Raw genomic sequence first — 15066 nt, forward strand, 5'->3', positions numbered from 1 at the left:
GGAGGGCATGGGTTGGTGGGTGGGGAGGGTGGGGTGGGCATGGGGTTAGTGGGTGGGGAGGGTGAGGGCACGGGGTTGGTGGGGTGGGGAGGGTGAGGGCACGGGGTTGGTGGGGTGGGGAGGGTGAGGGCACGGGGTTGGTGGGGTGGGGAGGGTGAGGGCACAGGGTTGGTGGGGTGGGCAGGGAGCTGCAAGTTCCTGTTGCATTTCCCATAGAGATCAATTCTGCACCCTGGAGGATGGCTCTATAATGGAACTGCCTCTCAGGCCTCAGTTTCCAAAGAGGGAAAAGAGTTCCTCCTCCCCTTAGTCCCGGCGTACTTTGGAAATGAAATGAGAAGATGAGGTGGAGTCAGCTTGGAATGGGAAGCTGCGTGCACAGTGGAGGGCTTGTGTCGAGCGTGGCTGGGGTGCTTCGGGGCTCTCTGGATGCCCATGCTGGCTGCTATGAGGACTTAGCTTGAGGTTCACCCCAAATCAGTTTGAAAAGGATGTAGGGCTGAGCCACATTCCGCCATTCATTCTCCGCCACCACTCACTGTCACTAGCATTAACCTCTGTGAGTGAGAAAGGCCCCAGTATGGTCTTTATGCAGCAATTTCTATGCTCTGCACTCTCTGCTGAGACGTGAAGCCCAAAGCCCATAGCCCAGGGCTCCCACTGGCTCTACATCAGGGACACACACGTCAAGAACCCAGGACCAGAATGGAGCCCCAGCAACCTCACATTCACATCCCACAGCCACGGAGGCCAGCCTTGGGGAGAACTTCCACCAGCCAGGCCTCACCTGACCAAGTCTAGGCACCACTGGGCACCAGGCAAGTGGGGAGCAAGTCACGGGCAGAGCCAAGTGGGCCACATGGGACAGACCCAGACGGGCCACACCGGCTCCTTCCCGACAAAGTGCCGAGTTCACGTGTGCATCATGTGTTTTGGGGACAAAAGTTTCCCCTTGGGATCACTCGAGCCCAGGAATTTGACACCAGCCTGAGCAACATGGCAAGATTCCATCCTTACGAAAAATAAAAAAATTTAGCCGGGTGTGGTGCTATGTGCCCGTGGTCCCAGCTACTAGGGAGGCTGAGGTGGCAGGATCACTTGAGTCCAGGGAGTCAAGACTGCAGCGAGCTGTGATCGCACCACTGCACTCCAGCCTGGGTGACAGAGTGAGTCCCTGTCTCGAAAAGAAAAAACATTTCGTCCTAGCACAAATGTGGTGGGCACGGCATTCACTTTACATGCACCACTAGGGAAGCGAGGCATGAAAATGTCAGCGATTCTCCCCTGTCAGGGAGGGAACTTAGACCGCCTCAGTGCTGTGGGGTAAGCAGGCAGGGTCCTGATCTGCCTGCCAGGAGCTGCCGCCTTCTGCTTTATTATTATTTTATTCCTTTGCTTCGCTCTAGCTGATGCCTTATTGGTGCTTCTGATTCCACATGTTGTCCCCTCACACAGCAGAGTGAACCCCGAACAGGATGAGATGCAGGGAAGCGAGGGAGCCCGTGAAGGCGCCAGCGGGCCGGTGCAATGCCAGGCAGGCAGTGGGATAACTGGGAGGGGAGGAAGTGCGGGACGGTCAGTGACTTCTGGTGCCCTGGTTATAGGAAGAACAATGCGACGTGCTAAGGCCATGGAACTGGTATAAAAAGACAAGCGCACAAGCTAACGTGGGTCTCTGACTGGGGGCCTTACCGGTTTTGACAGTCAGCGTGGTGGAGACGTCGGCCCCACACCCCTGGTAGCTGGTCTTCACCCTGTACAGCACTCCAGCCTCCAGCCCAGCCACCGCCAGTGCCTGGCCCTGTGTCCTGGCACTCATGAGCAACTCCGTACCCCGGTAAACCCAGACGTGGAAAGTGTGGTTCTGCGTAGAATTTAAACGCCAGGATACTTGAAAACTGCTACTGGTGACGTTGAGGACCACGTAGTCACTGAGTGGAGGACAATCTACGAAAGCACAGGAAGAGAAGACGAGCAAAGGGTCAGCAAGGGCGGCTTTATCTTCTGAAGCAGGTAACACAGCCTCGTCTCAACTTGGTTCTCACTGATTTATTGATCAAGTTGACCCATGTAGGACAGCACTCGCTGTTTTCTGTTTTTTGTTTTGAGGCAGAGTCTTACTCTGTCGCCCAGGCTGGAGTGCAGTGGTGCGATCTCGGCTCACTGCAACCTCCACCTCCCCGGTTCAAACAATTCTGTCTCAGCCTCCCGAGTAGCTGAGATTACAGGTGCTCGCCCCCATGCCCTACTAATTTTTTTGTATTTTTAGTAGAGATGGGGTTTCACCATGTTAGCCAGGATGATCCTGATCTCCTGACCTCGTGATCCATCTGCCTCAGCCTCCCAATGTGCTGGGATTACAGGTGTGAGCCACCACGCCTGGCCCACTTGCTGTTTTTTTGTTTGTTTGTTTTTATTTTTTTTCCCAAGTATAAATGAAACCCATTCATTCAAAACAGAATATCAATCTTCTCTCTCTCCAGGCTTCTGAGTAATTTTGGAAGGTAGCTCAGGATTGCATTCAGTGATGGGGATAGTTGAGATGAAATGGAGAAGCAAGAGGTCTGAAGTTGAAATCTCAGCCTCTCTATCACTGAGCCAAGTTAGTGGGTAGGAGTCATCCAAGTGCGCCTCTGTCTACACAATGAATAGCATTGAGTTGTGGGGCTCCTTGGGATCCAGAATCAGTGGTTACTAGAAAGTCAGGACACTCTCTCTGGGGACCCGTTGGCAGTCATTGTACAGAAAACATTTGTAGCAATGGCCACGACAGTGTAAGGTTTCTGTGCCATGTCTACAAACACTGCCTTGCCAGCTTCTCCCAGGGCCCTGGGCTGCTCTGATTCATGACAAGCACTTGGTCATTTGCACGAGAACGTCTGCACTGGGCTGACTCATCACGCCGTAAACGATGGCCTCGTCAGGAAGCAGGACTCAGAAACCAGGCTGAGCTTCCTTTATTGCCTTTTTTATGCTTTCCTATTGAAATCCATGCCTCAGGGAGCAAAGCTCTGATGTACCAACCTATATATATGCCAGTGCTCAAATAGCATTGAAGCTCTTTTTTGGTTAAAAAAAATTCTGGCTGTACAGCAAGTATCTGGGCAGCAAGAATTATATAAAAAGTAGATGGCCCCCAGTCTAGTCACCAAAATTTTCACATGAGAGTTTAAATTCTATAAAAACAAGCAATGAAGAATTTTAAAAAATATATTTTGCAAAACCATGGTAAAGAAAATAATAATTTTATAATGTGTGGCTTCCCAAAGCCTTTTACGTAAGGATTGGTAGGATATACACTTTCTAGTATCATGAAAAAAATTCTGTTTCTAGACACATGTGCCTGCTTTCTCTCAATAACAAATTGAAAAAAAAACCAACACTATCCAGCTCATTTCCCTTTTCACCTTGGCTGCCAAGAGGCTCAGAATCCAATTTAGTGCCCAGTCACCACCACGCGACATAGCCCTGCTGTCTCTTCCTTCCAATCCGAGACTGAGCTGCCTCTTTTGAATCTTGGGCCCTGTGTAGGTGAGCTCCTCCACTGAAAACCCTGCCGCTCCACCCCCCAGTAGATGAGTATCTGTTAGGGGAATCTGCACAGGCTTCACTCGGATGGGATCAGTGACATCCATCCAAATTCTGAGGTGTCCTAATAACACTTCTAGGATGTGGGGTAGAATGTATTTTTTAAAAGACACATCTATACTTTTTACAGGATTATCCAGTGATTTTTGGCATATTGATCAGAGACACAGACATGGATTCATTCTTTATGATATTTTCTTTAGTGGCAAGAAAAGCAGAAATGCTTCAACTGAGGGTCGCCCAAAGCTTGGGACCTGAGATTGTGGGTGGCACCCCCCATCTCCAGGGTCACCAGAACCCGGGAATCAAAAAGACCCCCCACTGCCTGGCCTTCTAACAACCACCCAGCTTTTTAAAGTCTGTTCCTTGGGAACGTATGTCTCACTGAAAAAGGAAGGAAGGGCTACAATTTCTTTTCCAAAAAGTCTGCTAAAAGCACTGACTGTTCTATTTTTGTACAGTCAGGACACAGCCCCAAGCATTTTTTTATCCATGTCAGTGGAAGATGGTGTGACAGCAAAACGCCCTGCAAACAGGAAAGTGGGGCGGCCACGAGCAAGCCCAGTGGCTTGAACAGCAGCCCCCAGTCCACACCCAGGGCTCCAACCTTGCCTCCTTGTCGCCATTCAGATATCAAACTTGACACAGAGTGAGAGAGCACATGGGTGGGACAACAGATGGCCCACCCAGATTACGGGCCATTTAAAAGCGCATTCTATAAGGGGGGTGCTTCTCAGTAGAGCAGAGTTAAAATTAAAAGGGCACCCGTACTTATTTGAAAAGAACGCAGAGGAATGGTGTTTGGAAAGAAGTCTCAAAGGGTACGGGGCTGGCAATGCATGCTTTATCTCTTTTAATAAATATGTTTACTCTTTAAATTAAGATACCAGTGGGTTTTTGGATCACTGGATGGGGACCTGCAAATCTGGCATTTCAAATGCTGTGAAAGCCCTCGGAGGCATCTGCAGAAGCTGCCATCAGTGATTTCTGCAGCTAGGAGAGATCGTGAGCATTTGGGGAAAGAGAATCTCATCTAATCCAAAGAAATGCATTATCCCTGAGGACAACGCTCCCATCCAATATCTGTGTGGCCCTTTTCCAGTCTGTTACCTTGAAGCATTTGGAATTGTCCATATTGGACCATGTTTGTCCAACAAGGGCACCAATTTCTTACAGCTCAATTTTTTTTATTGAGCATCTACTATGCACCCAGCGTCACCATAAACACTGAGGGAACAAGGATGAGTTAATGTCTACAGTGTCCAAGCTGCACAGTATGCATCATAGCAGCAGTAGGAACTTGCAGGGAGCTATAAATTAACTCCCTGGTGTGAGCCCCCTACAGTACTCCCTCCCACGACGTCCATGTCACAAACTAGCCATGCTATCAGTGATACAGTTACAGGAAATGTTTCCTGGGTGCTGTGTGCACCAGGCATGTTATCCTATTTAGTCCTTACAGCAATCCCAAGTAATAGGTTCTTCTAGGATCCCCATTTTACAGAGGACAAAACTGAGGCCTAGAAAGGTCAAGTAGGTAGTATATGGCAAAGCTGAACAATAAGAAATAGCAAAGTTCATTTGCCTTACTACTAAGCTTTCCTATCACCAGTAGTAGGCTGAATAACAACCTTCAAAGATATCAAGTCCTAATCCCTGCAACCTATGACTGTGACCTTATTTGGAAAAGGAATCTTTGCAGATGTGATTCAGTGAAGTGTCTTCAGATGGAAAGATAATCCTGGATTTCCCAGGTCCACCCTAAATGCAATCACAAGTGTCCTTATAAGAGAGAATCAGGGGAGATTTGCACACAGACACAGACACACGCACATGCACACACACAAAGGAGAAGGCAGTATGAAGCTGGAATAGAGAAAGAACAAAGATGTTCACCTTGAAGATGGAGTAGGGCTAGGCGTGGTGGCTCACATCTGTAATCCCAGAACTTTGGGAGACCAAAGTGGGCATACGGCTTGAGCCCAGGAGTTTGAAACCAGCTTGGGCAATATAGCAAGACCCCCATCTTTACAAAAAAACACAAACATTAGCCATATGTGGTGATGTGTGCCTATAGTCCCAGCTACTTGGGGGGCTGAGCTAGGAGGATCAATTGAACCCTGGAGGTGGAGGCTGCAGTGAGCCGAGATTGTGCCATTGCACTTCAGCCTGAGTGACAGAGCAAGACCCTGTCAAAAAACAAAACAAAACAAAACAAAAACAGAAGTAGGAGGGATGCAGCCACAAGCCAAGAAATGCCGGCAGCCACCAGAGGGCAGAGAGGCAAGGAATGGATTCTCCCAGAGCCTCTGGGGAGCACAGCCCTCCTGGCATCCTGATTTGGGCCCAGTGCTAACTACTTCAAATTTCTGGTCTTCAGAACTATGAGAGGATACATTTCTCTTGTTTGAAGCCACCCAGTTCATGGGTCTTTGTTAGGGAAACCCAGGAAACTTACATATCTCCCAATCCTTCTTTAGCGAAATTTCACTGCAACTGTTCCTGTGGCTGGACAGCACAGCTTGGAGAGTTTTCTTTGTGTTGTAAAACCAACCAACCAACTTCTAACATGCTAAGGCCAATCTCTCTTTTTGTTGGACAGACCTTGCGGTATTTTAAAACTAGAAATCTTCCTTCTACCCCTGACTCCTCTCTTCCAGGGTAGGCCCCTATAACTTGGTTTTTGGTTTTCATTAGCTAGAACACCCTCCTTTGGTCACCGTTAAATCGGGACCCTTTTCAGTGTCCCCCTTAAATGTAGCCTAGAAAATGATGCTCTTGACTCTGTGTTTGCATGACCCAAGGCCACAGTAATGTGGTTAATCTAAACTCCAGGCCCCAGAGCCCCTGCTCCACAGCCCTCCCCATCCACAGCTAGAAACACAAGTTCAGAACTTTGCCGCTATCTGGGTAAAGCACCCTGGGTTCTCCACGTCTGACAGTCTGGCCCTTGTTTCTTCTGGGCAGCCATGACTCATCTCTGGTTCAGCAGGGAAGGTGCCAGGGATGCTGTTTCCTTAGCAATGTGCAATTGGAATTCACTCTAAACTGCTGAACTGGAAACACTGGATTAGTGTGTCCTGCCCTATTAGAAGTGAAGCCAGGACCACGCAGCCTCCCCTGTTTGTGTTTGGCGGTCGCTCGAGTGGCCGTGTATCCTGACATAATCTGGCAGCTCACTGCGCCAAGCAACACGGCAGAGTGTGACTGCCAACAGACCTAACCGTAAATAGAATCTAATATTTTTCCAGATGACTGACGAGGGTAAAAATAACTATTCGGAAAATACCTGTTTTCTAACCTTCTGCGCTCACGAAAGGGACAGGATTCTCACCCTGGAAGCCACAGAGCAGGAATCTATAGACGGTTCTCTGCAGAACTTAGTGGGGTGCAGTGGGGTGTGCATGGGGTGCGAAGTTCTAAGTGGATCTCAAGGCCACGTGCTGCGGGGTACAGGAGTGTTCTCAGTGTTTTGCTGCCAGAGCTGGGCTGGAAATTTTTAACACCTGGAGATCCTTGGGATGACACTGTGAAAACCTCTCTTTCCGTGATTGATCCAGGAAATGTCTGTGGAGTGCCTGCTCTTTGCGGGGCACCAGGGATTCATCTGCCAGAGGGCAGAAGGCAAGGCCACTCTCTCCACACAGCCTCATTCTGATAGGAGGAGAACATTCCTGGTGGTAGGGGGAACGTCTGACCCTGGAGCCCACCACATCCACAGCTGGCTCTGGGGACTGGTCCACTCCCTCCACCCCTCGCCCACAGGACAACGAGAAGAGCCAATCAGAACCTTAGGCTGAGCACGGGGGCTCCTGCCTGCAATTCTAGCGCTTTATGAGGCCAAGGAGAGAGGATCTCTTGAGGCTGGGAACTTGAGACCAGCCTGGGCTACTCAGTGAGACTTCGTCTCTACAAAAAATTTAAAAATGAGCCAGCTGTGGTGGTGCACGTCTGTGGTCCCAGCTACTCCAGAGGCTGAGGTTGGAGCCTGGGAGCTGGAGGCTGCAGTGGCCGGTGATCACGCCACTGCACTCCAGCCTGGGCGACAGAGTAAGACCCTGTCTCTACAAAAAATAAAAAATAAAATTAATTAAATAAATAAACCACAACCTTAGACTCCTTTTCCTAGTTGGGCTCTGAAACACCAAAGAAAATAATTCGAGTCTTCTGGAGCTCTACCGACTCTTGGTCCTAAGCACTCATGAAGGTGGGAAGGGCATGGCGGTTTCCCTGAGTGCACCAGGACAAAGGACAGCCCCCGAGGATGGGGGAGAGGCCATCACACTCTCAGGCAGGTCCCCTCCAGAGGGCTGCTCGGGAAGACGGCCTCAGGATGACGAGGGTGGCAGGGAGTCACGAACAGCTGGTTCATGTGCGTCTGCAGAGAACCAGCCTTGGGATCTTATGCAAGAAAATCACCTTCGTCTCCCTCAATTTCCTCTTCTGAAAAAATGAGCGTATTAAGAGTAGTTGCCTCTTGAGGTTATTCTAAGAATCTAAACGAAGCAATACCCACAGAGTGCTGAGAGCAGAGCCCAGTGTATGTGAAGTGCCGGCAACTGCCAGCCGTGCTGTTATTGTGAACAAAGGGATGGTCCTCACTGTTGAGTCCTTTTAAGGAAAAAGAACATGCAAATTAAATGATTAACGAATTCAAATTGGGTATAAAGAGATTCTCTGTAACGCTTGTCACAATGTTAGAGTTCCAGACTCCTGGAAGCAACAGAAGTGCTCCCGTGAGGGGAAAGAATATTACATGATTGCTTTAGAAAGCTGTTAGTTTTCAACTACCAATAATTGTCATGGTGAAAACCAGGATTCTTCTTGGAAACTTTGTACACACTATAGGAACTGAAGAAAGCAGCTTATAAAATTACACATGTAGCAGGATTTAAATAAGGTTAAAAAAAACACACACAAAAACTTGTATTCCATAAGGTCAAAACCTGGAAAGAAACAGGAAATAGAAAGAGATGGGATCAGCGTTGCCTGAGAGACCCCCTGGGAGTCCACAGCCTCCTCCACACCAGCCTTTCCTTCCCTTAGCCTCTTCATAGTCAAGCTTCCCTGCAAGATTCTCAGTTGTTCTCTCTTCTTTCTCTCCTCCAGCTGTCTTCCTAACCTGGGCTGCTGGCTGCTTCCCTTCTGCTCTCCTGAAGCCGGCACCAGATCCCCGCAGTTCCCACGGGCGCTTTCCTGCCCCGCTGTTACCCACGCGTGTACCCTCCCTGCTTGCCATCCAGCTTACTGCTTGCTTGCCTGGGGCTTACTGAGCCTTCCCTGCTGACCTGGCTGCACAAGCCCGTCCAGCTGTTTTCCTGCCTTACCCCTGTCCTCTGCAGCCTCTCCTCCTGCACTGACCTGGCACTGTTGGGGTTCTCTGGCCGCAGGCCCCAGGCCTCTTCCCTTCTCTCAGCCATGCCATGGTTTAAGTGTCACCTGGAGGCGAGTGACCCTGGACTCACATATGCAGCCCAGCCCCGCCTCTGCGCTCCAGCACCACGTGTCCAACTCAGTCAGCATCCTGGCACCTCCACTCACTCCATCTCAGCTGTAACTATTACTGACAATAACAACAACAGCTCGCATCTTCCCCATCCACTCCAGTGGAAACACCCTCTACTCCATTGTTCAGTCAAGATATCTGGATTCCGTCTTCTTTCCTTTATCCTCTTCTTCACTGGATTAATCAGTAAGTTCCAGAGGTTCTACCTCTAAAATGTTGCCTGAATCCCTTTCTCTACCACCTTCTACACCCTAGACTCCTGCACGCAGTGTATCATCTTTATGGCGCCTTCCTACATTTCAGATTACACAGTTACTTCTTATTCCAAGCTGCTTGACGGCAGAGCCAATCCCATGTGCCAGTCCTGGTTGGTACATCCTTCCCCACTCCCAACAGGGACAGACCTGGGCACGTTTTTCTACCTGCTTCCCCCCACGCCCAGCCCGCTCTTCTGCTCCCCAGGCTGACCCCGCGATGCTAGGGACAGTCCCAGCTTATCCCCGTGGTTCCAATGCAGACATCAGTCATGCCCTTTCATGCGCTAAAATGTCTCCATTTCCACAATCCACTAGACGGACAGAGATTAGGACCTGCTTCTGCATGCTTCCATTACCAGCACCGAGCACAGTGAATAGCACCTACATCAACATTTCCTTTTTTTTTTTTTTTTTGAGACGGAGTCTCGCGCTGTGTCGCCCAGGCTGGAGTGCAGTGGCGCGATCTCGGCTCACTGCAAGCTCCGCCTCCCGGGTTCACACCATTCTCCTGCCTCAGCCTCCGAGTAGCTGGGACTACAGGCGCCCGCCACCACGCCCGGCTAGTTTTTTGTATTTTTAGTAGAGACGGGGTTTCACCATGTTAGCCAGGATGGTCTCGATCTCCTGACCTCGTGATCCACCCGCCTCGGCCTCCCAAAGTGCTGGGATTACAGGCTTGAGCCACCGCGCCCAGCCTACATCAACATTTCCTAAGCCAAAGAACGGAGGCAAGAGTGGCCCACTAGGAGACCAATGATGGTTGAGAGAATTAAGTGTATCCTGTGCCTGTGAGCCAGCCGTTCCCTCTCAGCAAGAAGAGTCTCTATGGTCTGAAGACCATCCAGCCTTTGAAAAATGCCTTCACCTTTTTCTCGTTTCGAAGACAAAAAGGGCAGCTCACTGCCAACACTCATTTAATTTTACATAAACACACTCTTTGGGGCTAAAGCAAATCTAACTGATTTTCAATATGAAAATAAAATATAAAAACTGTTCTTGGAGTTATTTCTAAACAGAACTAACCTCAGAATCGTCTGAATCATCAGAATCGTCTATTTCAGAAAAACAGGTTCAGCAAATGAATCGTCGGCCAACAACTTGTCTGAGAACAATGTTAACAACACACGTAGGAATGCTGTTTTCTAGGATTTGACATTTCCAGCAATCAAGAGTCACTATATTTTGTAAATGGAAACACCACTACTAAAAACAGAATGCTATAAGGAGAATTGTGTCTTTTGTTTCCAAAGTCGACATACCAGAGTGATGTGAAAATAATAATAAAAGCAAGACATTTCATGGCAAAGTTATCTCGGGGCAAATGCTGCAGCTGCAAGCACTGCTGGTGAGTATTCCGGGGGCAAATGGGAATTAAGCCATTCCCACACCATCTGAGAGAGCTTAGCCGTTACCTTCCCACTCCAGGTTGAGCTTCCGCGGAGACGTGGCTGGAACTTCCTGGTGACAGACGCACTGGTACGAGCCCTCCAGGTTTGCGCACAGTTCCCTTCCAGAACAGGCGTTGAGCTCCTCGTAGAAACACTCATTGACATCTACAGGGACGGACAGCAGGACCCACACTCAGCAGTTGCTGCCACCTCGCCGCCCTCATCTACCTGCACACATGGCCTTTGTGGACTCCTGCCATGGATTTGTGCCACGTCGGTTGAGGGGTGCCTTGGGCAGTGGGCCCAAGAGGGACTATGGAAGCCTCATCTTAGAGGGCCCGGAGCGGCTGCTGGCCATCTTCATCCAAGCAGTGGCCCACGTGCAGGCAGGGCTCGCGGCTAGCTCACCGGGCAGCCTCACATGAGCAAATCACTCTGGGCTGGACTGAGACTGGGTGGTCATGAAAAGACGGGGCCAAAACATCCCATCCCAAGGGTAAAGCAAATTGATGGGTATTTTCTGTGCCAACAAGGAAACCCAGAGTCACCCCTGACATTCTGAGGCTGGCCCAGGCCTCCCAGACAGAACCATCTCACAGCAACCAGCCTCTTCATAATGCTGTCGAAGCACAGACAGTGATAAGCTCATGTGTCATCCACAAAATACTAACGCCCCTCTCTTGGCCCAAATGAGTGATTATTAGTTCTTCACAAATTATAGCTTATGTTTATGCAATTGTGCCCGTCTCGTTTGCTTAGATGTACTGAGATTCCCAATCATGGAGTTGCCTTCGTTTCCTGACAGCATTCAATTCAGAACAAAATCACACTTCCCTAGACCCTCCCCAAACTACCCGATCACAACCCACATCCTGTAACAGTTTCTTTCTAACAATCTCTTACTGAGAGACCTCATGGTTTTCCATGGTATGGGTTCTCCCTTGCTGCCTCAAATAATAAACTCAACCGGTCCACCCACAGGTGTGCTCCTGCAACCTCTGGCCGAATGTCATTGACAGAGCGGATGATAGAACGAACACTTTGCTTAATGGCACTAGAGCAATGCAGTTTGGTTTTGAAGAACGTGTGTGGATCTGAAGGGAGATCACTGCAATCGCTAGAGCTTTCACATGGCTTTGAGCCCTGGCATTGTCACGTGCCTCCTCAGTGTCATACAAGAGGCTTCACCAAGGCAGCTACCCTCCCGCAAAGCCGTGGGAGCAGCAGACTAGCCTGGCTGCCTCCTGCTTGGGTACAGGAAGCCGTACAGGAGCCCGGCGGTTTGCTTGCGGACTGTCTGTGGCTGCTACCGCAGCAGGGCTGAGTCGTTGAGACAGAGACGACGTGGGCCCACAAAGCCAAAAATATTTACTATCTGGTCCCTTTTAGATCAGGTTTGCCAATTCCTGACATAGGACAACAACAACAAAGAATAGGTAATTTCTTCCAGAAACAAGGCCTCGTCTATGTGCTTTGCCAGATACAAACTCAACTTTAGACAAATTCTGCTGAAGGAGCCTTTGGAGTAAAAGGATGTCCTTGGCAAGGGTGGGAAAGAGGCGAGAGGGAAATTCAGGAAACCAAAGAACTGAAGAAACAAGTTCTTTGTGTGTGGCCCTGGAATTTGCCCTCCAGTGTCCACTAGGATGGAAGGAGAAGCCTGCCGAGGGGGAAGGAGTCCAGAGGGATCTGAGGAGAAATGGAGGGAAGGGGAGAGGGGCCAGAAATGGGGGGCAAAATAAGTTCTCAAGGTCTGTACTTGGGGACTTGGAGTTTACAGGGTGAGCTGAAGGCAGATCCCACACCTGTGGGATGAACACACTTGAACCGGTTATTCTTTCACTCCTGAACTTCAACCTCCTTTAAAAGACAAAGGACTGGTCTGGCTTTAGCATCCACCTTGCATTTTGACTGTTCAGGCCCCACCATGCTGCCTCCCCAGAGGGAGGATCGAGGGAAGCCCAACCTTGCACCTGGACGCTGATTACTTCATAGACACGCTTCGCAATGTCACCCAGCAGGGCAGAGACGTCGGCCATAGGCAGTGGCTGCAGCAGGCCCAGCAGCAGCCATGACACCGTGGTGGAGGCATCCCCAGGGGCCGAGTGCAGGTGGTGGATGGTGGAGACCATTGGTTGCAGGGCACTGGTGACCTGTGAAGCCAGAATCAGAGCATCACACGGCAGAAGGACACCCTGTCAGACAGACAAGGAGATTGAGGCCCGCAGAGTTGAAATGCACTGTCCACACACACACACCATTCTGCTCCTCAGCAAAGAACCTCTACAGTACTTATACATCTGTCACTAGCCTAATAAAAGTCCTACAAACCAGAACTATCAATACCTTTCAGCACCAGTTGTGATGAGCTGAATTCTGTCCCCTAAAATCCGTATGTTGAAGTCCTAAGCTCCAGCACCTCCGAATGTGACCTTATTTGGAAACAGGGTCACTGCAGATATAATTAGTGAAGGTGGGTTCTAATCCAATATGGCTGGTGCCCTCATAAAAAGGGGAAATGTGGACACAGAAACAGATATGAATGGGGGGAAGACAGTGTGAAGAGACGGAGAAGACAGCTGCCTGCAGGCCAGGGAGAGAGGCCCGGAGGCCTCAGGATGAACCAGCCCTGCCGACACCTTGATTTCGGACTCTCCAGTCCCCAGAACTGTGAGAGAGGAAGTTTCTGTTGTTTGAAGCCCCCAGTCTGTGGTCCTTGGTAACAGTGGCCCCAGGACACTAATACAGCAGCCAGCCCCAGGACCCTTGGTCTCCCACCCTTGCCAAGACTGCAGGTCTCTTGCAGCTGACGACAGAGAATTAGAACTAGAATTAGACAATTTGAGATCACAAGCCACGGTCTCCTGTTGTGTACATCCAAACATCCAATTACTTTTTTGAGGTTTAATGATCACTTTCCTCATTTCAAGGCATTATTTTTATTTCAGTTTAATATCTTGAATCTCAACCCTTGGGAAGCCAGGCGAACCGGCAGCTGTATAGCCAGACCAGCAGTCACCAAAACAAACTTTGTCAGCAAACCCCCGAGTCTCCACTGGGAACACCGAAGGAGGTTTGGGGAGAGCTGGGGTCCTCTGATACACACCTGAAGCCTCTTCCTGGGAGGAGATGCAACTCGTCATTTAGAATACAGAAATGAGAACCAGCCCCGGCCTCATTGGAACCCCTTATTCAGCAGCAGAAACAGGCCTCGGAGCCCAGCCCCTGCTGCCGCCTGACCCCTGGGCAAGGCAGGCGCTTCTGCAGGGGGTAATGGGCTGGTTGGAGACATGAAACCTGCATACACGAGGAGACAGCAGGTGGCACACAGCAATAGTGAAAACACAACAACCACAATGTCTCTGGCGCCACACACATCAGGAAGCTCAGGAACCATCCTGAGCTCTTTACATGTATGATTTAAACTCATGGGCCCTGTCTCAGGTAGAGTTACAATTATTTCTATATACTTATTTATTTATTTATTTACTTACTTACTTACTTACTTAGAGACAGAGTCTCACTTGTAGCCCAGATTGGAGTGCACTGGCATGATCTCGGCTCAGTGCAACCTCCACCTCCCGGGTTCAAGCAATTCTCCTGCCTCAGCCTCCCCAGTAGCTGGGATTACAGGCACGTGCCACCACACCTGGCTAATTATTGGATTTCTAGTAGAGATGGGGTTTCGCCATGTTGGCCAGGCTGGTCTTGAACTACTGACCTCAAGTGATCTGCCCGCCTCGGCTCCCAAAGTGCTGGGATTACAGGCATGAGCCACCACTCCTGGCCGGTTATTTGTATTTAATGGAGGCGGTATCTCAGGCACAGAGAGGTTAAGTGACTTGCCCAAGGTCACACAGCTGATGAGTGGCAACACTTGGGCCAGGCAGTGGGGCTTCAGAGCTAGCTTCTTACTGGCCTGTTGGACAGCCCCTCAACAAGCTAAGAGGAGACAGGAATCACTCCTAGCCCGGGCTGTTAAGACCGAGGCTGCAGACTACCTGTCTAGCAGCTCACTGGCCAGCAGCCCAGAACAACGGGAGGTGTGCACCATCTGATCTGGGCTTCCAGCCAGCTTAGTCCAAAGGCCAAGGAGTGCCCCAACCCTGGGTCTAACACCAAGACACTCAGACACATGTGGGACACACAAAAGATCTGAAGCACAGAAGAGCTACACAGATGCCGAAGGAAAATGCAGGGCCCTTTGTCTGAAAAGTGTTCGGCATTTCCAGAGGCAACGGCAGCACTTTAGACCAAGATGAACCCTCTGAGCACAGGCCCCTGTCAGCAGCCGGCCCTAGAGTCAGACCATCCCCCAGGGAGGGCC

At 50.0% G+C, this 15066-nt stretch overlaps 1 protein-coding gene across 2 annotated transcripts in view; it reads right to left on the reverse strand.

The window, feature by feature from the left end:
- Positions 1-15066, reverse strand: part of UMODL1 (uromodulin like 1) — a 66657-nt gene that overhangs the window by 37864 nt on the left and 13727 nt on the right. For both annotated transcript variants that reach the window (XM_025379879.1, XM_025379878.1), the window contains exons 5-7: positions 12706-12892; positions 10764-10904; positions 1693-1947 (exon numbers count right to left, since the gene is read on the reverse strand). In XM_025379879.1, coding sequence (XP_025235664.1) covers positions 1693-1947; positions 10764-10904; positions 12706-12892 — 583 coding nt within the window. The remainder of the gene's footprint in view (positions 1-1692; positions 1948-10763; positions 10905-12705; positions 12893-15066) is intronic.

This window comes from Theropithecus gelada, chromosome 3, assembly GCF_003255815.1.
Source record: "Theropithecus gelada isolate Dixy chromosome 3, Tgel_1.0, whole genome shotgun sequence".
Classification (NCBI taxonomy): domain Eukaryota; kingdom Metazoa; phylum Chordata; class Mammalia; order Primates; family Cercopithecidae; genus Theropithecus; species Theropithecus gelada.